Source organism: Corvus kubaryi, unplaced genomic scaffold (genome assembly GCF_017639235.1).
Source record: "Corvus kubaryi isolate FWS band 111438036 unplaced genomic scaffold, C.kubaryi_AGA036_p1.0 69, whole genome shotgun sequence".
In the NCBI taxonomy this organism is placed as follows: Eukaryota; Metazoa; Chordata; class Aves; order Passeriformes; family Corvidae; genus Corvus; species Corvus kubaryi.
This window is the reverse complement of record NW_024582057.1, coordinates 6674754-6698662: the sequence shown is the minus strand read 5'-3', so window position 1 is coordinate 6698662 and position 23909 is coordinate 6674754. Positions and strand designations below refer to the sequence as shown.

Genomic DNA, 23909 nt, shown 5'->3' with positions numbered 1-23909 from the left:
CGACGTGCAAGCTGGAGCTTATCTTTGCCAATGGATCACTTTTCCTTCAGTTGATCTGAGTTTGAGCTGGAGATGATTGCAGCGCTCTGAAAATTCGTGTTCATTTTGACCACCATTTTCTGGTAGCCAGGCCCCTTGGAGACGCTGCTTTTCTCCCGGTGCAGGTTCTCAACACAGCAACCGAAGGCTGCAGAAAAGTGCTGATTTTCCTGCACAGGCAGGGTCAGGATTCTCTTTCCTTTTTAAATTAATTGTAGCCCCATGGTCACATAGGTGAGCATCCTCCCAGCATGCAGTGTAGCGGTCAATTTTTAAAAAAAATTAAGTAGGTTTCTGCTACCATAGTTTTCTTCTTGCATAAATGTTTATGGCCGCAGACTCTTCAGGATGTATTCAAAAGCCACGTGCATGTGTCAAAAAAAGAGACAAATCCTTTGTTGTAGCTTGTCAGAGCTGCCTTAGCTGCATTTTGTATGCCTTCCTATAAATAAAATGCATTTCACAGGACAGTGAGCCAGAGAATCATCTGAGTTGTATCCAGCTCTGGAGGCCAGGGAATTGCAGTGAAGCTGAAGCATCCACATCTTGCTAAGTCCTGCTGCGATGGTGCTTTCTGGCAGGGAAGTGAACCAGGTTCAGAATGAGAGACAGACTCAGGAGGGGGAACTGCTGCCGCTTTACTCCCTCAAGCCTCCTGCACCTTCCCAATGGAGGTCAAAATTCCTCACAGCACTTTCTCTGGTGAGGACCTTGGTCCCTCACCCCCAGAGAGGGACAGGTTAAAACAGAAGCTGTCAGGCAGCCAGTTCTGCCCCAGACTGAGGGTATCTGGTGAAATGGGGCTCTGAAGGCTCTCTGGGTGGGCTCATGGGCTGGAAACATCATTTCTGAGGGAGGAATCCTGGAGAAAATAATTTTCCCTCTCCCACCCACTGACCTGAATCGCCTCTCCTCTCGTGAGACTGATGGGAAGTTCTCGTCCAAGTGGCCTGGGGACCTGTCAGGAGGTGTAAAATCAAATGGGGTGAGTTTATGTGGCTAGGAAGTGATGGTGACTAATTACGAAATGGATGACTTAGAAAGCACTTAGTTCTTTGCCATGGAAGGGTATAATTGCTGTGCCCAGCCCTTTTCTCCTCCTACCTCAATTTGACTGACTATTGCCGAGTTGGGAATTTCCCTGCTCTCCCTGCCTTGGATAGGGTAACACCCTGCAGGCCAGCTGAACTTCACTCCCTGCTGGCATTTCCTTCTCCCTCTTCCTGTCTCCACTCCTCCCTGCACTAACACCCATGGCAGCAATAGCTAGAGCTGCCCAGAAACATCAGGTTAACAGAGAGGTGGGGAGGTGGTGGTGTGTCTCCTCCAACTTGCTGCTTCCTCGCCTCATTCCCTAAAGCTTTTTTTCCCATCTTGGCAGGGCTGAAGCTGAGGTTAATTCCTGACACGAACACATGAGAGATCCACAGCAGTGTTTCAGGTGTGGAGGCCACATGCTCGCCCAGAGCATAAAGGTTTGGGGAAGACCCAAGTCCTCTGCCACCACAGGGATGCCTTGGCAGCAAGGAGCACCAGGAAGGTGTTTTTTTCCCAAGTGTGGAACATGAAGCTGTGGGAATGGGCAGCAGATAGCAGGACTGGGTGAAAACTGGCTTCCCCAAAGCAAACTGTGGAGCCTGGCTGGAGCATCTTTTACATGTTTGCTAAAATGCAAACAAGTAAAGAGAAAGAAAGAAAGGTATTTGTTTTTCATCATGCATCTGTCTCAAATTAGCCAGCATTTGCAGGATAGGAGGGCTGTACACCTACACTGAGATCTTCAGAAAGTGAGTGCAATGAGAAATGATTTGCTGTTGACACTTAACAGAACAGTTTTGGTTTGTTCTGTGGAAAAAAAGCCTTTCTCAAACAAACTTGGTCACAATTCAACCAGCAAAGGCAGCAAGGGGCAAAAGTTTACTTGAAACCTTTCTTTCTTCACAAGTCTCCAGTTTGGGGAATCATACATGCCATTTTCTTTCAGCATTTCTGTAATTATAATGGGATTGAAAATGTCACTTTTGGAAACCCTGAAGTCTAGGATTATCTGCAAAAGGGAGACTCAAGACCCCAGCACAGAATAACCAGCACTTTCTGTATGTCAAAGAGGCACCATTTTTCATCACCCACTCTGAAAATGCAAAAATTGAAAAGATTAGAGAAATGCATTGGATTGTTCAATTGGAACATCTCTTAACTGCTGGACTGTGGAAAAAGGGGCCACACCAGCACTTCTCAGAACCTGAGTACTGGAGTAGCCAACATCAGGGAGGGAAGTGACTAAAACCTGTACAACGCACCAGCATCTTCATGTGTTGTGAGTCAGCTGAGCCCTCCAGCCGCGGAGCTGCGTTAAAGAACTTCCCCCTTTCATCCCCTACCTTGGCAGTAATTACTGTGCAGGGGAGAGGCTGCACCAACACTGCAACAGCCAAAGGGGCAGTGAGGGAGATGCTGGGATTTGGGCTTCAATCTGTTTGGGAATAAGGGAATTGACTTAGATTTTTAAAATCTCCTTCATGTCAGGGAGGAGCTGAATGTTTCATAAAAAATGGTCTGAGGTTGGGAAGGGGGAAGAGCATGTGTGAGAGAAGGTCTAACCTCTTAGTGGGATGGCATGATGTGCATATGTATCTGCATCCCAGGTTGTGTGGTGTCTGAGCTGGGGACGTGCTGGGTCACCTGGCTGTGTGTGCTCTGCAGGCTGGAAGCACCATTTCACTACAGTGATCCTTGGACTTTGAGTCCTGGGTGTGCTCTGGAGTTCCTGGGCTTGGCCACCAGCCCCACACTGGAGCTGCCCTCCTTGCTCCAGGTCCCCACATGCACACTCAGGGAACAGGGGAAACAAACATCCAGGAGCATTCTGTGGGCCCTGTCTGGAAACTGGTGACTGCTGGTACCTGCAGATTTGTGGCGGATCAGAGCATTTCCCTAGTCTTGGGCAATTAGTGCCATGCTGGATCACACAGTTAGAAAAAATGGAAACAACCCTAAAATGAGGGTCAGCACAGCCAGGGCTCCTGAGCCAACAGCTCTGCTGAGGGTATGTACAGTCGCAGTGTGCTCCCCTGGTTTTGAAGTAAGAACATTAACAGGAACAGTGGTTTGTTCATGAAGCCTCTGCCAGAACCTAAAGCACCTCCTGCACTTTAGGTCTTGCTCTCAGCAAGTTCAGAGCTCTTGACCTCTCTCAACACCGCCTCCATGCTGTCCTTCCTTGTCCCCTCAGCTGAGGATTGTTTTTGCAATGCAGTTTCAGGGAATGCATTTTTAGGTGATTTAATCTCTTCTCACCAGTCCTGAAGGGATGATTTATGCCAAGTAAGCCCAAGGTTTCTCCCACATGATGAGCTGGTGTCAGATGCAGATGGTGTCTGCCCGTGGCCCTATGAGAAGTTAGGGACTTATTTCTCCAGTGGTGTGCATATATTTCTTGGAACTGTTAGAAGACTGGGGGGAAGGGAAAGGGCAGGGGAAGAATAGCACAGGGAGGAGTGCTCTGGGACAGAATTATTTGGTGTTTTTAGGATTTGTCAGCAGCTGCATCACTACAAAAGGTGCAGAAGCTGCAAGAGCACTATCCCTGTGAGCTGCCAGGCCTCATCAGTGGCTCCACCTGGACAGGGAGGTTTATTTAAAATGGGAGGGGGGAGGGGAGGTGAAGGTTGGGTTGTGGGCAAGAGGAAAAGTGTTTGTGAGCAACATTGAGGTCTGTATTGCAAAAAGATGTTTATGAGGCTGTTTTTCCAGGAGTATCTTTTTCAAAAGAAGGAGCCAATTAATACCTGGGGGGAAAAGGGTGGTGAGACAGAGGCAGTTGGGCTGCTCAGAGGCAGCAGTGAAGACACAGACTACTTGGCAGGGCACTGCACAGAATGAGATGCCCAAGACACAGGAGCATCGACCTTGCTGTCGTTGTATGCAAGTGCCACCTCAGGTAAGTGACATGTTACCTGCACACATGTGCCACTGTTAATGGGCTGCCTGACAGATGACAAGTTTGACTGAACTCTCTAGGGAGATGTAAACCTTCAGAGCATTTCCAGGTAAGGCGCTTTGATGCCTTCATTTCAAGATGTGTCTGAAATCACCCTGGAGAAGTGAAACTAAATGGAGTTGAGAAGCATTGTTGAGGCTTTTCAAAAATTCTAGTATTGCCTCCTACTTTAATTTCTCAAGACCCCTCTCAGAATAAAAAAAAAAATTCCCACAAAGACGAAGCAGGAGTTTTTCATATATTAAACAGTAGTAAGTGGGAAGACTTCTCTGGCTCACCCAACCTCACTGCGTAATGCAGTAGAAAATGTTGTAGCAATCCTCCAACTAGTAGGAACTGAAAATAGCTTTCTCCTTTGCTGTGCTTGTTTATTTCTCCTGTGCCAGATCTGTCTCTTGTTTGGCAGGGAAAACTGCCAGGAGTGTATGAGGAAACTCTGGACGATGGGTGTTTGGAATACACTGTTGAGAAAGCACTTGAACTTCTCTAGAGCCTTTCAGCAGAGGGCTGTGAAGCAGTTTACGAACATCAGTTAATGGGAGGCTGTAAATAAGAGAAATCTGCCAGAGAAAAGGCTTTTCATCATGAAAGGCCTGATCTGTTTTCACAATCTCAGAGGCAGAGGTTAATGTGGTGAAGGCCAGCGCCGCTGTGGGCTGACTTTCTGTCAGTAATTTTTAGCCTGGAACCACACGTGGAGCACGGCCCTGCTGCTCATAAAAATGTGCCAAGGTTGGGACAGAATGTCAGCCAGAGGGGTCGGTGGCTCTGTGACGGGGCCTGACCCGAGCACCGGGGTACGAGGAACAGCAGAAACAAATGTTCCTGTGAACATGTGCACACAGGACTATCAGTCCCCACCCCCAGACACGGAGTCATATTTGGGTAACTAAAGCAATTGGTGTGTTAGCCTTCCCTCCCCTCTCCTGTAGTCTGATCCTACAGCCTAGGTTTGTTGTTTTCAATGAGCAGCATCTGACTTCCAATGAATCTGCACCCAAAAGAAGTATTTGTACTTTATTCTGGGGTGATGGCAGTGCTAGTTGTGAGATGCAGGCTTGCTTTGACCACTATTCCTCCCAAGTGTTTGCAATTCAAGCTTTACCACATAGCCTGTGCTTGGGAAGGGGAAAGTGAAGGGAAAAACCTGTCTGTAAACAGAGACTGTAACCTCTGTCATTGCTGTTTTTCTCTAATTCTACCAAAGCACAGCCCTACCTGATGCACGGGGCTCCCGGGCAGCAGCTGGGGAGGGGGCAGCACATGTCCTGCCATGTCCTACTGCATGCACTGCTGCTGCATTGGATCCAGCACTCCTAGATTTGCACGCTTTTCCTGAAAAGTCCCTTTTTGCTGGCAAGCAGGACATTTAACACCATTTAATCTGCTGCCTTCAAGATGCCTGTATGACCAATGCTTTACAGGCTCCAAGGTTACATGCATCAGGCCCATGATACTCCGCAGCCGGAGAAAATCAAAGTATCAACCCACCTATGTACACACTGCAGTCCACAGTCTGCACCACAACACAGCGAGGCTGATTTTTGATCTTGTGTCTACATCACTCTCTGTCAGTATCCTGGAGTTGAAACCACAGAGGCTGCCTAGCACAGCTACCCAAGACCCAGAACTCACTAGGGCTGTAGGTGAGGGAAAGGGAGGGATCTGGAGAAGTGAGCAACCTGCGCACCCCATGGCAACACATTTTGGCACAGGATGCAGAGCCACATGCTGCCTTTAATGCATTTGGTTATTACTTTTGGTGAAGGCACCTCTTTGACAGTTTTTAACTTTTTCTGAACCATAAGAGTCTCTTTAGCAACTGCAAAACACCTGCCTAAAAAAGAAGGTACTTGATTTGAACAATAATTAAAAGTGATAGCAGCTTCTTCACCAGTTCCTTCAGGCGGTGTTTTACTCAACTGCAGCTAAGGGATGTTTTGCAGTTTGTCAGCAGGTCCTTGGTGGCCTGTACTTATTCCTACTGCAGTGCATCAGTGACATCTGGCTCCATTCAAGTCTATAAATTCAGCAAAATGGGAATGATGGGGTGACGGGTCCTTGGGAATTGCCACTGAAAAGAAAGGAGTAACAAGGAGTGCTGCAACTCACTAAAGGAGCAGTAAATGACACCCAGCAAGATGCTTTGCATGGGAGCAGGAATTCAGCCTCAGGAACACCTTGAGGGAATGTCTTGCCCTGTATGAGCACGAAGAAAAACTCCTGAGTGATTGTTCTGGCTGCATGACTGCAACTGGTGCCTCGTACGTCACCCTCAGTGTACCTTTAGCTGGGGTGGTGCTAATGGAATCCTGGGGAGCTGTGATCTGCCAGGCTACTACGATGCTGGAAAGGAGATGGTCCCTGCATAGTGTAGTTTTTAAAATACAAACTAAATCCTGTTTTTTTTTTTTCCTCTCCTTTTTCTTTCCTGTGCTGCCTAACAGTGAGATGTGTTTCCTGGTTTCCAGCTTGCTTTATAGCAGCAAAAAGTTAGGATTAGTTGGGAAAAATGTCACATCCAGCTGTGAGAAGTTAACTCCACTCTCTATGAATGAACCACTATTACAAACAACCAAGCCTCAATACTGGCTCTAAGGAAAATATGACACGCTTCCAAATCAAGTGTTTTAGGGTATTTGGCTTGCTTCTAAATATAACCTGTTATTTCAGTGGCAATGTTTGCCATACTGGGCTCAACAGTCAACAGATGCTATTTAAATTCTAGCTTTTCCTTTCCAATGGAAACCTGCAATAGGGTACTTTTAACTTCCCTCCTGCTGAAGAAAACAGGGTGTTTGTTCGTTCTTTCTTTCACTCTTGGGAACTTATGGGTGGAAAACTTGGCAGCTGAGACTGGGATCAAGCCCACTGTCACGGCATGGTCCTCTCTTGCTTCTGCAGTGCTGTGGATCCAGGCTCTGGCAAGGGAGTTCCTTCTGTGTTCTGAACAATCCAGGCTCTTTGATTCAGCTTGCATGGAAATGCTGAATGGGAACCTGTGTCTGAATGTGCTCAAAGTGCACACAGGGTTAAAAGATCAAATTTAATTTAACTTCTAAGGAAAACTGTCTGTGGGACCAAACACCAGGTGGCAGAGTACCTTCAGCTGACCCTGCAGGTGGCTACAACCCTGCATTTCTTTGGAAGCAAATACCAGACACCAGCATTTACAGCTTTCCTGAGTTCGAGCTTCCCATCTGTCAATTATTTTCTGAACAGCACAGAAAAGTGCAGTGCTCAGACTTACTTCAGTGGCCAAGATACAGCACAGAATGATTTAGAAAGGCCAGACACAGTTGCTCTGGCCCTCCCTCTAGATGCCACTCTGTGAGAAGGGGCTAAAGCTCTCTTTGTGCTTGTCTGTTACAAGCAGCAGCTGTCACAGGCTTGGGAGATCCCTCAGCTGGCAGATCTGGGAATTGCTGGCTGTAGTAATTTCCATCTAGTGAACCTAGGGGTAAATGCCCCAATCACATATGCTCCACCGCTGCAGCCTCATCTCTATGGAAAACACTCGGTGTAGCCCCATCCAGGCCCTGCAGGGCAGGATTGAGCCCTCTTTACTAGAACATAGACTGTGGGGTCCTCTTGAAAAATCTGTTCAGACCATTGTGAGACCAAGTGCACCAACTCCAAGCATTCCCTTTGCTGTGTGAAAGGGACAGGCTCTCAAGTCATGGGTTCACGATGTGAATTTAAGTGGCACAGTGAAAACTCAAGGCAGGGTAAGTTGTGATTTCCATGTAGGCTGAACAGAGGGAGAGTGATGAAGAAAGGCAGGGTAAATTTCAGCTTTTCCTTACCAGCTAAGGGACTGCAATGTTGTAATGCTGAAATTTTACTCTATCTTAATAGAAATTTATAGCCAAGACTACTTAGATGAGGGGACAGAAAAGACCAGATTAAAAAAAAAAAAAAAAAAAAAATCTAAGACCTCATCTTGGCCTTGGTATCTCTTCTTTTTAAGCCAGCTATTGAAATCTATCTAACTTGACCTTTTCAGGGGAAGATGAGGCAGGCTTCAAATTTTAGTTATTTTTATGTGTTCTGGGACCTAAAAATACACCAACACATCTGCCTTTAATTTTTCCCTTTTTTACCCACAGATACAGTTCACAAATACAGGGCTCCCAGCATCCTCTATGTTCAAGCCTTTTCTGTTTTGTTTTTTGTCAGCTTTTTTTTACCCCAACAAGTCTTACCTCCTTCTGTTTGGATGCAGAACACCTGCTGGAACTGCTGTTTTCAGAGTTACTGCATGGAATGTGAGTGTGTGCTTGGTCACACAAGAGCATGCACGTAAAAACTACGAGGACTTGGCCTTGTTGTAACCTTGTGCTTCAGCAACCATTAAGCATCCTAACAAATCCTTTTTACACTGCCATGGGTCTAATGAGGTTATTCTTTCTAGAAATGTAGGGCACTATGGCTCACTTCTAACCCATCAGGATTCAAGAATTTACTGAACATTTTCCCAGGGCCCTCCTTTATTCTTATAAAGAATTCTAATCTTAATTATTAGTCCACTGTCCAAAGCATCACAAAGTACTTGCTCAATATTATTTCCATTCCAACTACACATGTAGAAATGCAGATTTTTAAGAATGGCATGTTTTCACACTTTGCATATTTGTTTCTACGGGTTGCTTATCAAGGAAAAGGCCTTTTTTCTCGGTGCCATACTCATGCTTTATTTAAAAAAAAAAAAAAAAGCTACACAATGCTAAGGAAAAAAAAAAAATCAAGTATACTTTACAAAAAAACCTGCAGCTGTTTTCAAGAGATCTGATCTCACTTATAAATGCAAGTCAGCAGGTAAGAAATTAAATGATAATTTAACACTTCAGTTGCAGTACATCATCTGAACTTGATCATCCGAAACAATCAGTCATTCTTAAATTGACTGTTGATTGTAGCTACACAAACAATCATCTGTATCAACTGATTAGAAAAAGTCCCTGGGAAAATTTAGAGATAAATGGGAAAATGTCAGGAGAATATTACTTAGCCCATCTACAAACTTTTGCAGAAATCAAGAGATCTTTCTGGCTTTGCTCTCCTCTGTATGTTCACTGCAACTGCTTGCATGTTTTAGAAATGTCAGAATGTAAAGCTGCAAACACTGGTCAGTGAGGGGATTAAATTACTATAGCATGGATCTATGTGTACAGCTGCCAACCATTTACACTAGTGCTGTGTCTTACTATCTCCACAGAAGTGTATTGTGCAAGTCTCAAAAAACTTCAAAACACTCTTGAAACAGCCCTTATGTCACTCCTATGAGGTAGGTACTGTCCTTCCTTTGGAGAAGAAAATAGAACAGACTCTCTACTGCTCAGTACATCAAGCACACTGAAAACAGCACAACCAGTCTACTTTAGTATTTGGCTTCCCTGGATTCAGAGCTTTAACCTGCAACATTTTGTTTAACACCATGCATTCTAGGAATAACCAGTAAATGATACTTTTGATTAGACCTGTTCCAAGCTAAGCAACATGTTTGGCATAAATGTTTTAGAACAAGCAGAAGCACTGCCATCTCTGGTCTGTTCCATCCAGCTCCACAGCCTACAACTTAATATTTTTGCACATGGAGAATAAACTTCAATCCTTTAGTCTGACAGCAGCCACTCTTTTTTCTCTGATGCTGGGGAAAAAAATGAACTGCTGCCAGAAAGCAGACAGCATACCAAGGGCTACAGGTATCACATGCGGTTCAAGGGTAGCCTAAACGAATGCTCTGCTGCCTCTGTAGATGTGAACTCTAAAGCTGGTTTTCCTACCCCAAGAGTCAAATTTTTAGGTTTTCACAATTTTTTGAGTAAGTTAAGGAGCAGTGAGAAAGGAATTCACAGAGGTCCTTCACTTTAAGCCCATAGCTCATTTGCTCTCTAAAAGCATTTTAACATCTCTTACTAATAAAGAAGAAACCATAGCCCACATCTCCTTTCACAGTTCTCACTCTTGTCAGAAGCTCCCAGGAGCAGTTGTGTGGCAGTGCAGTAAGCTGGCTGAGAACTGGTAAAAATGCTGGATTATACAAATGGCTTGTGCTGCCACATGGAAAGGGGTGGCATAGATAGGAAGAATTGCTGCTGTCTCATCTTTAAGTAGCAAAACTATAACCTACTTAGCTGATAATAATGATATCCAGTAACATACCTGTGACACTAAGCTATGCCTGTTCAAAAACTGAGTAGAAAATTCAAGTACCAAAATAAAAGTTTCTTACCAATAGGATAAAGCAACAACTACATTCCCCCAGTTTAAGAAAACTGAGTGTAGTAGACTGGCTTACTCACCAGAAATAATATCAGAGATGCCAAAGTTCACTTACCCTGCACACTGGAATTTCCACTACAGCAAATTAATGAGAAACAAGTAATTAAAAAATTTTATGACATTCACCATGAGCAGTAGTGGTCTACTGGCCCCTGTTCTTATGAACTGCTTCTGGCTAAGAAAGTCACTATGAACCACCTACAGTGAATGCCAAGTTGTACCATCAGAAAGACAGCCTCAGGTACAACTGGACTTTCCCACTGCAAGCTGCCTCCTCTCTTCTTTCATGCTTAGAACTTAAGCATTTGGAAGTCAACCTCTGAGTGCAGAGAAGAGAGCTCAGCCTTCAAATGCTTACTTCTTATTAGTACAAATAAAACTAGGATATTATAAATTAATATCCTCTGTTGTGATCCTTTGTCTTTTTTCCTGGTGTATCACTGTACCATCAGCACCCCCTCAAAGAGTACCTTTAAAACTTGGGAAGAACTAAGAGTGTACAGTTCAAGATGACCTATTACAAGAAGGTGAAAAAACCCTCTCCTGATGCCAGGTTAGAGACATAATCCAAGAGAGGGAACTTCCAAGTTCAGCGCATCAGGTGCTGCAATTGCTAGGGGGGTTTAGCATAGGAAGCATTTAATCCATAAACACACTGTTGAATCAATGCAAAGTGGAATACAAGTCTGCAAATCTACCACAGAACCAGTCAGATTATATCACTAAAGGCAAATAAAGCTGTTCCACACAATTTGAGTGCAGATACCCCTTATGAGGGCAGCATTCAACTGTTTCCTAAATGATCTGAATGACAATTATGCAACCTTAACTGTGAAAAATATTCTGCCTGGACTAGCTGTATTTTCAGGAAGTTGAACAATGCATCTCTTCCATAGCAGTATGAGTCAAGAACATCTTCACAATTCATTCTGGCAAAGTGTGTAACAAAATAGTGCCAGCACAGAGCCTGGATGCTTCAAACACACTGTGGAAGGATCTGGAAGGATCACTCAGCATTCATTGGCTCAGAAGTTCAGTCCCTGCAGAGCAAGTATAGAACTGAAGGGGCATTTTCACAGGCAGGGATCAGAAAAGGGAGGAAAAGAAGACAACAGAGGCCTCAAATCTATGCCTCTTCCTGAACTCAACAAGCTTTCAGATAACACTCAGACACTGCAAGAGAGGCAGCTGAGATGCAAACAATTCAAGCCTTGTCCAAGCAAACTGATGTTCTGCATACTGGCTCTTTTCCCTGTCAGTTAATTCCTGAGCACAGTGGATGTGGACCAATACCTCAGTACCTGGTAATCATGTAAGTCACAAAAGGAAATCTTGTTTTGATTTTTCATACAGCTTTTCTGCTTGAGTACTGAACCAACATGCAACTAGTGATGAATATGCATCAGTGTTACTAGTTAAGAAAGACAAAGTGGAAAAAAGCCTCAGACCAATTTACTGACCAGTGTAAAGATGCCTCAGATTTAAAAACTGTAAAGGGTGAATTAAATAGTCTGCCAATAAAAAGAATTACTTGAAACTGAATTTGAAAAACAGTTGGCTTCAAGTGTGTACAGCAAATCCTTGTAAAGCTTTAAAAAAAATAAATTGACATTTCGATACATATGACATTCCAGTTCTTAGAAGAGTGAACCAAGAACTCACTGAAAAGTTGCTCTGGCTTGTTCAACAGTTTCTTGAGTAAACATTGCAGAACTACCACTATAATCTGAATACCTAAGCTGCTGGCACGACTCAATAACTAACCATTTAACAAATTGGGTATAAAAAAGAAATGTATGTAGTAATACCAATTCAGCACACAAATTCCATGCTTCACAAGTTCTGCTGCTGTGCAAGAGCCCTCCTAACATCTATGCAGCTAAGTTCAGATTTTTAGGTCACTGCATGCCCAGATCAAAACAGCAGCAAAATATCTACCACTACAAGCAGCTATACCCAATTGTGCCTTTAGAATGAAAACTATGCAGAAGTTGAGATGATCAGTGCCTGGCCACTGAGACAGGACCACACACACAAACTTCAGTGTGTGCACCTTGTAAAGAGTAATGTCACTTACTGAATAAGAACAATGCATTCAGGTTCTGACACAGATATGATACAATCAAGACAGATTGAAGTCACCAGACATTCAGATTAGGGAGAGAAGAAAAATCCTTCAATGACATGTACAAATGACAAGCCAGCATTACAAAGAACTCTAAAGGCACATTTCAGGTAACATGTTTCTGTGAAGACCAACCGCTTACACACGCAGGCACAAATCTTAATGGCTACCTCCCCCCAACAATTAAAAAAAAAATTAAAAGAGAAGTGCATTTTCAGTAATATTAACACCATTCAGTTAATCTGTTCAGTCCAAATGTTTAGCAGTATTTTCCTTATGGTGATACGGGTTCTCTGCACTACTCCAATCCAAAAACACCAAACAGGCAGAATTAGTAAAGGTTCAACTGTTGCACTAGTTAACATTACTCATCAGAGCCCACTGGTCTCTTCTGTGCCCTCTTGTAGGGCAACCTCCTCGGTGAAGCTTTATCTAGATTAAAAGAAAAAAAAAGGAAAAAAAAAAAAGAAAAAAGAAAAAAAAGAGATAGTTGCATCAATTGCAATTGTTACACGAGCATGTATTTTCCTCCTCCTAAACACAAGACAAGCTTCCCTTCAAGTGCAATGCATCACCACAGAGAAGCGAGTTCAAACAACTTGTTAAGGCTTTTTAACTATTAGCACCCTAAATACAAGGTAACAAAAAATATGTTTCTGTTCTGTAACATGCAACACCAGGGTAAGGTTTTTTCTGTTTGCCAGTTACTAAAATGCACAAAAACCCAAACCCAAGACCCTATGCCATCCCTATGTGGAACTGCAGGCTCTGCCGTTTAGAAAATTTTCATGTTCAGTAGTTACACTTCTAGAAAGTTAAATTAATTATTTTGATGACTACTGCCTTGAGTTTACCCGACTGAAGAATAGAGGATTGACTCTTCTTTAGACAGCTTTGTCTCACATGTAATATTTCCACATTCATACAACTAACAGCAGAAGAAAAGTGTCTCTGTTGTGAAAAACCACACTTTTCCAGAAAGCATCCACATTTGACTGGATGATCTTCAAGGCCCCTTCCAACCCAAACCATTCTATGGTTCTATGATTATTGCAGAGAAGCTTCAATACTTTGCATGAAGAGCTAAAGTGATTGCTAAGTGCATCTGGTGACTAACTTTCTTAAACAGAACAATCTCCAATAACCTCCCTGTTTAGAGTATCTGCAGACACAAGGAGCAGCCATCATGCCCTTACAGGCCAATCAGTACAGTATGAAGTGTCAATAACAAAAAAGTCAGGAATATCTGAGATCTTGAAGGTCATGTATTTTAAAGTTCTAGTGTAGAGTTCTAATTGAAACTAACCTGGAGCTGAGAAAACCACAATTAAGAACAACTTAATCGTTAGTTTTTCCTAAATTTCAAGTATTAAGATATGAATACCTGTTTGGCTTAAGAAAGGGATGGTGGCAGGGCCCAAACATTACCAGGATTTGAACCCTTTTAAAGACAGCTTGCTCTTTAGAGAAAAATAACATTTAGACCTTCAGTTTTTCTTGCTAGATTGAGGCTTTTCAAATTTCAGTGTCTGGGTTTTATGCTATTCTTGCGTCTCACAGAAGGAAATGTACAAGAAAGCTTTTATCTTCTCAAGTAAAGCACTAACCTTCATACCTGTGCTGTGTAAGTGTACTTAAAAAGGGTGAAGGAATTAAAAAAAGCAAAGTCCTCAACCCCTGGGACAACTTCATGTTAGAGCAGGGGCTCTAGCCCTTCTACACCAAATGAAGCTCAGAATTCACTTATTTGATTAATACAGCAGCCTTTGCCAAGTAAAGGTAGCTCTTACAAAGGGTTTTCAAAGCCCTTCTCTTTGCATCTCATATAGGATGCACTTTTTATTGAGGCTTTCTCACCTCATACCAGTCACTGCTACTGATGATAGGAGCTTATCAGCCTGATACTACACCAAGGTAAGTGGGGAAGGCAAGATAAACATCTGCCTTTTAGAAAAAGATTTCTGGGAACTGTGAAAGAAGACAACAATACTTCAGCAATATTCTACTGAAACTCTGTTTCTACAACATAACCAGAAATATATGCATAAAATAGATGAAAACAAATTTAGAAGTATATAAAACGTGTACCATTGTGTGCATCTGTTCTGCAATCTTTTACTGCTCATGCTACATCACCAGTCACAGCATGCAGGAAGCTGTACTTCTAGCCACACCTAATTATTACAGGGACAACACATAAAGCACTTTTCACTCTTCAATTCACGAGAGTCTGCCTCACCTCTTCTACTCTGCACTGAAGCCATGGGAAAGCAAAAGAGAAGAAAGAGTAAGAGAAGTTAGAAATATCCACAGTCTAAGGAAATCAGATACAGGGTTTTACCACTGGCATTTCAGGTATCAAACAGAACTTTTGGACTTGTGAAGGACATTAACAACAAGTATTAATGTGGCTTTAGTTAAAACACACTTCTGATGCTTATTTAAGACTTTGGTCTATAGGTAAACTTCCAAACAACTTACAGAAACTTTGAGATGACAGCTATTTTCTCCTATTTAAACCTCCTTTGTGATCCAGATTTTGGGTAGAGATTTTATACTGTTGAAAAATATTCTACAGAACAAATTGTAAAGTCACCAATAGTAATTATTTTATCAACCAATGAAGTTTGTTCTACAAGGAATAGACTGCTAAAGTAATAATCTAATCCTTAAGCACAGTGCTTGAGACAATTTTCTATTCCCTAGAAGATATATGCTGTTCTAAGAAATTCGTACCTGCTACTTACTCAGTTACAATTAACTGATCAAGTAAGTTTGTTATGGTCTAGTTTGTGAAAGGCAGACTACTTACTTATTTGATTTAAAGTTTCTTGGGGAATCCAGCTCATATCAACATCGTTCTGGTTTGATGTTCCCATCTCTACTTTCTGTACTGGTCTTTTCCTCTGAAAATTCAAGAAACAAGAAAGATTTTTCTTTTAAGTAAGACTTGGATAGCACAAGTATTAGAAATAACTAAAAATGCTACATTTAGTCAATTACAATTATTTCACTAAGGCAAAAACTTAAGGCTAGTCAATGCAGAGAGACATCTGTCCCATTAGCAATTTATTCCCCTAAGATTTACATTACTATTTCTAACACCTCACAACACTTATTCCACATAAAGGCACCAAGATTTTATGCACACCTGGGCAAGTTCATTATACCTTTTGCTGATGATTAATCAAACTTTGTGATGACCAGTTTTATTTTGCTTTCTCAGATTAGCACAACATTTCCATATGTAACCTGACCTTGCAAAAATAATCAGCACTATGGCAAAGACTTGCTAGGAACTAAATAAAAGACTGACAGCTGTTTTCCCCCAAATTCTGACCTGGATTAAACTAATAGGCAGAAACAGAGAGCATAGGGAAAATCTACCCAGTAAGTATTGAATCAGTAGACACATACATGCAGTGATTAGAAGGTACTTCAATTCAACCACTTTAGTGTGGAGCCAAAGAGCAGCCCCAAAGGGCATGAGCTCAGCAATCAGAGTAGCTTCCATTAGGAACATTTTTTAAGAACTCACTGGTTCTAAAAATAAATCTTCTACCTGTACCATCATATGCCAGAAGCAGTCACTGAATTGCTTTCCTTTCACATCAGAAAGGCCTTGTATCAACAAGTACACAGAAAAACCACACTACCCACCTTCCTGGACTCTAGTAGCTGATGTAGGCCAACAATGACCAGCAGACCGAGTCCAGCGAGGAACATGTACATGAAGATCCTTTAAAAAACAGTTCAGGAAACCATTAACTAAAAATGTCAAGTTTTGAAGACAGTTTATGAAGGGGCATAGAAATTAAGCCTAGCTTTGGCCCTATGTCCACTTAATTTTTCCCAGGAACTTTTGTAGGGGGCAAATGGGGAAAATACCCAAGGAATTTGAAACTAAAGTGCTAACAACTATTATGTAATTATTCTGACTTGGCTTTCAGAAACTGTAATCTTAAGTTTAATTCTGAACAGCAGAACACTTGAAAAATGTTGTATAAATCAGGAAAACGTTATAATAAATAAATAAATATTGAAATTTAGTAACTTCAAGAATTCTTTTACACTACCATGAAGTTTCAAGATACTGGGTCACAGGCAATATTTGTGTTTGTGACAGCTTTAATCACTTACAAAACCCTTAAAAATCTCTCATATACTTTTAGCATGCTATTGCAAAGCAAGTACTGCTAGGACACTATTAATTTGCAACAGACCTTGAAATTTGAAAGACCTAGCTTACTTTGCTCTGTGTTCCATAGTTAGAATTCTACCTATTAAATAATTTTTTTTAGTCTGTGCATTCTGGTTTGTTTTGAAGAATTTTACCGGAAGTATCTGTTGATACTTAGCAAGAGGCAAACCTAAGTTATAGCAAAAATTTATTTGGGGATTAAGGAATTTGCAGGTAAAGAACTTATTCCAAGCTGAACATCTGAACTCTCATTTACGATAAAGGAAATTATGGAGTCAAACTGAAGAAGATACCTAACTGAAATCCCTGTTATAGGGTAATTATCTGTTCCCAGGATATTCACACAAACTGATTCTAGTATTTGAATTGTTTTGAAAGCTCCTTTTTTCAGCATATCACACATTTCCACGTGACCAATTGTTCTTTCATTTATACTATTCTATTCGAGAAATACGAATTACTGCAACAGCTATTTCTTTTGGCTGACCTTAACAGGAAGCTTGCTCAACAGGCAATTTCTACCTGCAGCAGGACAATCCAGATATTCAGCGTTCTCTACAAGTATTTCTGAAGACTAACTATTTTAACTCACAGGTTCACTTAAAATTCCATTTCAGAGTTACAAAATTTAAAAGCATTTTAGCACAGCATACGCCTGAAAGATATTTGGTGTGTCAGATCTACTTAAGTCTCTAAAAAAAAAAATCACTCCTGAAAGGTACCTACTACAGACAGCAGTTAGTACAACAAAAAAAGACCGAGTTCCTCTATCTCATACTCCAAATACATCTTTCAGTTTATGTAATCTTAGATTACAGTGCAGTGTTCCAGAAGAAAGCTATTCCAGTCCTGACAGCAGGACCCACAGCCTGATACTATGGACTCCCCGCATCTTTTAACTCTTAGGAAAAAGCACAGTAGCATAACAGAAGTTTAACAGCTTTGAATTGCTATGTAGCTGTATAACACCAGGTCCTATTCCAGGCTTAAGCCCTCTGAGCTGAAGCACATCTGTTAACTTCTCACTGACACAGTACCAATCCTGAAGATCCCCACTAATAACAGAGATCTTAATTTTGGGAAAAGTTCATATTTTCAGTCTGTCAAATGCTGCTACACCATCAGCAAAACACAGCAGACCTAACATTCAATAAAACGACAATACAAAAACTATTTTCATTGGCACCACCAATAACCTGTTCTACCAGTGCACCAACTAAACCTGGATCTCCAGCCTCCTTACGTTTCTCCATCCAGCCCATCTTCTTTCTCAATAATTGTAACAGTTTGATTGAAGACAGCATCTTGAAACACATTGCCCTAGAACAAAGTTTGCACATAACATTTTAAATTAATTTCTTCAACACATACACAAAAGTTTACCTTTTTCCATGTTCTTGGAGAACTTCTAGAAAGGAGCAACTCCTGCATGAGACTTTCTCAAGTTTATAAATTGTGCTAGTTTAACTCAACACATCAAAGCACAAATGTTTTGTTCCAAGTACAAAGAACAGTATTGATGATATCAAGACGGTCACATCCAGGCTTCAGTACGATACCTCCTATAACAAGAGGTATTACATACAAAGGGTTCTTATTAGGGCTACCAAAACACAAAGGTACAGAAGTCTGTTAATCCTTAACCTGCACTTAAAGAGAAAAGAATAAAATTGAGCCCCATCTATGCTTTTGTGTAGCCTTTTCCCAGACTGCAACTACTGGCCATTTATTTGCCTTAAGTGAAGTTTCCAGGTGGCATTCATGTTGATTGCAGGGTTTGTTAGCAAAGCCCAATCTAAAAAGCACAGTGAAATTTAAGTTATCCTAAAGAAAGCTGATATTTTGGTTGGCTGAGTGGGTTTTTTACGAATGTATCCCACTACAATACAGTTCTAAGGCACTCCAGCTTCCACTGCTGATACAACTTTAAGTGCATGTAGGCAGTCACTTACTGTGCTTATATATCTACTGCTTTGCTTAAATACTACAGAGGCATTCACTTTCTGGAGAGGTACTTGACTAAGTAGTTCCTTCCTGACACCTCCACATCAACTAAAAAGATTCAAACAAATTAGAGCATCAGGCTTACATTTACATCTCTGTAGTTGAGATTGATAACCAGACCGAAAGGACGACCACCCATAGGCTCAGCAGGGATGAAGGAGTACTCAAACGTGGCTTGTCTCTGTGGTGGAACTACTGTGTTCAGAGAGAGAGCTGTGAAGTTCTGGATGTAAAACTGGTAGTCTTGAGGGTACCGGAAAGAAGCATCCAGAGACTCGACAATGAAATCCTCTGTACCCTTATTGGTGAAGCCCACCAAAAATTTTACAATGTTGTTTGCTGGAAAGTCTGAAACACACACAAAAAAAATATTCAACCATTAGAAACACCATGCACCACACACAGCCAATTCTAAACAGAGAGCATCTAGAACAGACTCTGTAGTTTAAAGCTTCACTGTTTTAGGCACACATTGACATAGTCTAAGCAACAATAAAGAGGATGGTAGATTAGCAGAGGACTCTTACCTTCACCTTTCACAAATAAGATGGTTGTATCAGCACTAGGTGAGGCTTTAGGTTCTCCTGACAAGTCTTCTTCCTCCTTTTCTTCTGTCTAAGACAAGAGACTTTTTTGAAAAATCCTATAACAAACAGTGAAGCAAAAACCATGCTTGGTTCATGAGAATCCCATGTGTCAAAGCATGCAAACAGGGGCAAGTATTTATACCAAATCCTGTTCTTGCAGAATTAGCACGTAGTCTATTGTCCCTCTAGATGTGATGAGCATCCTTTTCAGCACTTATCTTTCTACTTGTTATATTTGACACAGTGACTAATCTGAACTACATTTAGCTCTATTGAAGGGTTTATAATCAAAAAGCATCAGTAAGGCTTCTGTTTGGGGGTGGAAGGAAAAGAACAGAATCTAAATGTTAAGTGTTCACATCTAGGCTATCTCTACTTAGAAAACAAGCATTTCCAAAATACAGACAGGCATAAGACAAATGAGTTACTTTCACTACAGTGAGTGTTTATGGCAGCTTTCTATTCAGTTTTAATTAGTTAAGTGTATGTATGCCTGCAAATGGTTAGGCTGTTGGTACTACATAAGTCCATGGATTCACTTGTTCAAGTTCACCTTGAGATGATTCACTTTTTAATTTAGCAAATGCAAGCATTAAGGGCTTATTTTCCACTTGGGGATCACGGGATCACCACTGCCCCCACCAAACAAAAACAAGGCTGACGCAGTAGTGAACAGTCTCAGCTAATTGCTTACAAGTCAGTTGGATCATTTGATTTCAGTGCTTAAACAACCTCCTGAAGCAGTGGAAATCCTACTGGATCAGTCAAACACATACCATGAACTGGGGAACCAGAGCTGAGCATGCAGCATCTTGACTCCAGGATGCTATGAAAAACTATCTTTTATTTCAGTGACAAATAAAAGAAACTGCCTAAAAAGCATCATGTTTTGTACCCAACACACAGACTACTTACTATTTAATATAAAGCACATTACAACCAAGAGGTTATTTAATAATATTCTGTCAGTACTGACACAGTACACCTTCTACCACTTACCAAAGCTGGTCAACCATAAGCTCACCAACTTAACAACATCAGGAAAATCTGATAGAATCAAGTAACACTTTACCAAATCTGCATTTTTCTTATGCATGTCTTCTCCTAAATATTGTCCCAAACTTCCTTAATTTACATCAGAGATTTGAGAAAATTGTGCACCAATCCAAGTACAGGAAGTGTCTAGCAAGCCCAACACTCAACTGCAGATCACAAAACTGTGTCAAACATTTCACTTTTTCGTTCGAAATTTTTTGTTTGTAATTTTTTGAAATTGTGTTGTAAATTTAGTTAGCTGAATTCTTTTAAATTGTCTTGCCTGATTAGTTTTGCTTAGTATGAGTAACTAAGGTTGCTAAAGCCTTAGGCTGCAAGCTGCAGACTTTCACCTTGAAAGGCTGAACTAATCTTGAACCATTGCTTAGGTATGTGAAGGGAGGCTCTGAGATCAGTGCAAACTGAGAAATTAGGAAGCCACAACTGTCAGCAGAAGATGCACCCCATTCAGATAAATACAACTACAGAAATAATTCAACAAGGAACAGGAAGATCCCAGACCAAAAATTACCATTAAACAAGACGTGTGTGCCAGGCTCGTGAAGAATGGGTACACAGGTTGTAAGGGTGTACCAGCCCAGGGATTTCATTCTGGGCCGCCTGAGTGTCCCTACTGTGGAAACACTCAATTATTAAATTGCTATTTCCTGGAAATGGACATCTGAGACTCTGCTGAGGGAAACCTAGCACAAAGAAACTTTTTAAACATTTGTCAAGCTGAAGCAAGTGACCCTGAACAGCAACATGGCCACAAGCCTAAGAGTTAAGAGAGTAGCAAGTGACAATGGGCTACAAAACAAGGGTTTCAGAATTCATACTGAGCTTAACTAAGAACCAAGACTCTCTTGCCCCTAAGAAATAAATATCAAAGACAGTAGAATTAAGTAGTTCTATCCTCTTCTCAGTTTACTGAGGTGCAGCTGAAGATGCAAAATGACTACAGAGGGCTCCTATGAGAATCTGGTTCTCTTACTTGGTGGTTTTTTTGTGACCTACAGTTTTGGTAGTCAGAAATCAGGTTGTCCTCATGCGGTTTTTCAACTGGTAATTCAGAAAGAAAAGATAAATCCTTCCAACACTTCAAACTGAACAGAAGCTTAACCAGATACATGGAAATAGCTATCTGAAAAAAGAATGTTAGTAAACTCTTATTTGAGTTATCCAGCTCCAAGCACTTCTTGTCTAATTCATACTTTTGAAGTAACATTCATGTACAATTACCAAGTCTGTTGGTTCATCTTCTTCAACTTCAGCTTCATCATCTTCATCTTCAACTACAGTATCTTCCACAGCTTCCTCATCTTCTGTAGCATCCTGAGCTGCAACTAATAAACCTGAGCCTACCAAAACAAAATGCAAATACAAGAAAGTCTTTTAAATGCCTAGTTAATAAACAGAAAACTGATGCTGAAGTATAATTCTCAAACTAATGTTTGAGGAACTTCTTAAAAACCTGTCCAATACAGTGTTTTGAAGCCTCAGTCACAAAAACCTCCTATTCAAAGGATGCCTGTGTTGATCTTTCAGCCTTATTCTTTCTCTAACAACTTTTTCACTTATTTATCTGCCACTAAGTTTAAAACCAAAAAATTTACAGCTGGATGACAAAAAGTTCAGCATTCACACAGCAACACCTAAATTTGCAGAAGGCAACCAATTTACCTTAAAAGCTATTGTTCAATTTTTGAACACATTAACGCATGAAAACATTCAAATTTTGCAATTACAAAAGAGAAAATAAGACATTGCTATTGCCAGGGAATCAATTTAGTAAGTACTGTTTCTTCTATGACTAGCAAGTCTAACAAGGTATTAGCATGCTGATAACAAAACACTTTGGAAGGTAGCTAAAAAGTTACTGGTTTTTTGTACTTATTTTCCTTCAAGTTTTGAAACAAAGAATGTCTTTTTTAGGATGACGTCCTCAAGATCATATATATCCATATATCCAACAGAACCACAACGCCAGTGGAAACCTGAACTAGAGCAAGGCTCCAAGACAAGTGCAATCCGATAGCCCACTGCCTCTTTGCTTTTGTGGAGCCAAGCCTCATGCATTCAAACACTGGGCAAATATGATTAATAAAAATATTGGCCATGGGACAAAGTTCTGTCCATTTGCAGTTCAGAGCACATGCAAGAAAGGCTGAGATCTAAAACATGTGCACAAAACTACAGGTTTGGGGTTTTTTTTAATAAACATAACATTTTCTGAATATGAAAGAGTAGAAATTAATGGGTAACTGATTTATATAGCTCTGAAAAAAGACCTAGCTGCTATAAATACAAAATTTAAAATAAATATTTAAAAAGTGTCATGAGAAAAACTAATCCTTGAGCAGGACAAGTATATCCAAGGACTTAAGAACTGTTAGTCAGTGCTAGAAAGAGCAAGCACAAGCCCTCCTTTCAAGCGTCTTTAGGAGGCACACTCAAAGACTTTTACTCAACCACGTGCAATGCTTAACCTAAGCCTTAACTACCATGACTTTATTTGCTGATCTTTTAAACCTGTAAGTGTATAAAAAAAAAATGTAATTTCTATAAAAATTTTTACACGTAAAGGTAGGGTTTTTTTTAAATTAAAAATTAACAGGGTAGAGTTAAGCCATAGGCACCCTTCGCGATCAGCTGCCCAGCACACCCTCAGACCCCTTACGGTCTTTCCGATGGATGTCAGAGGGGCTGATGATGTGGCAATAGCGGGAACGGAGAGCTCTGGGAGGGGACTCGCACACGGCGTGTGCTGCAGCCCACCGCAAGAGCCGGGCGAGCAGCCTTCCCCACCCCTCCTGCCCTCCCAAACTTAGTAGTAGGGAGGCAATTTCCAGATCGCAAATCAAATAACGCCACACCGTAAACAGAGATTAGCACTCCTCGGTGTCGCCAAGGACACCTGGGGGGTGGCGGCAGACGAGGTGGGAAGGCAGAGTGGCAGCCAGCGCATCTGTTAGGGAATCTGGGAACCAGCACCGCCGGCGAGCGGGGAGAAGGACAAACCCGCTGCCACCAGCCCAGGCGGGGCTCTCCGGCTCTCCCGGGCCGCTGTCACGGCCGGGCCCGAGGCCGGCGCCCGCAGGGCCCCGCCCGACACCGAGGGTCGCTACGCCGGGAGGGGCCGGAGCGCGGCCTCGCACGCACCGGGGCCCCGCAGGCACCGGGCCGGGCCCCGGAGCGCCGGCGGCCACGTGCGCGGGCGGCCGGGGCGATGAATGAGCGGCGCCCGCCGCCGCCTCTCGGCGGAGCTTCCGCAGGCCCGGCGGGGGCGGCTCCCCCTGCCCGGTGCGCCACGGGGATCACCCCACACACACCCACCAGCCCCGCTGCCCGTGCCCGGGCAGTGACGGCCGCCCGCCCTCACCTGGGCCGCCGCGGGCGCCCCCGAGCAGCAGCGCGGCGGGGAAGACGAGCAGAGCGAGCAGCAGCAGCTGCGACAGGCGGCTCATGGTGATGATGATGATGGCGGCGTCCGCGGCGAGCAGAGCCCTCCCGCGCACCCTGTCCCAGCGCTGGCTGCCGCGGCGGGATGGCTAAATGGCGGCGGCGGCGGGCGCTGGAGCTGGAGAGGCAGCTGGGGCCGCCTCCCCCCTCTGCTCCATCCGGGGCCGCGCC

The 23909-nt window shown here is 42.3% G+C and overlaps 1 protein-coding gene across 2 annotated transcripts; it reads right to left on the bottom strand.

The window, feature by feature from the left end:
- Positions 1-38: 38 nt before the first annotated feature.
- Positions 39-23909, bottom strand: SSR1 (signal sequence receptor subunit 1). Of its 2 annotated transcripts, XM_042049079.1 has the most exons (9): positions 23659-23909; positions 21519-21637; positions 19182-19269; positions 18740-19002; positions 17894-17970; positions 16110-16188; positions 15262-15355; positions 14689-14703; positions 39-12881 (listed from the first exon to the last, which is right to left on the bottom strand). In XM_042049079.1, exons 1-9 carry the CDS (start codon positions 23741-23743, stop codon positions 12814-12816), a joined length of 888 nt encoding a protein of 295 aa, XP_041905013.1. In that variant the 5' UTR covers positions 23744-23909; the 3' UTR covers positions 39-12813. The 2 variants fall into 2 exon arrangements, with proteins under 2 accessions (XP_041905013.1, XP_041905014.1); XM_042049080.1 differs by lacking the exon at positions 14689-14703 and having other exon boundaries at positions 23659-23908.

Coding starts and splice junctions, on each gene's coding strand:
- SSR1 (XM_042049079.1), bottom strand. CDS start 23,743: ATGAGCCGCCTGTCGCAGCTGCTGCTGCTCGCTCTGCTCGTCTTCCCC. Junction 21,638..23,658: donor GGGCGCCCGCGGCGGCCCAG/GTGAGGGCGGGC, acceptor TTGTTTTGGTAG/GCTCAGGTTTATTAGTTGCA. Junction 19,003..19,181: donor CTTATTTGTGAAAGGTGAAG/GTAAGAGTCCTC, acceptor TGTGTGTTTCAG/ACTTTCCAGCAAACAACATT.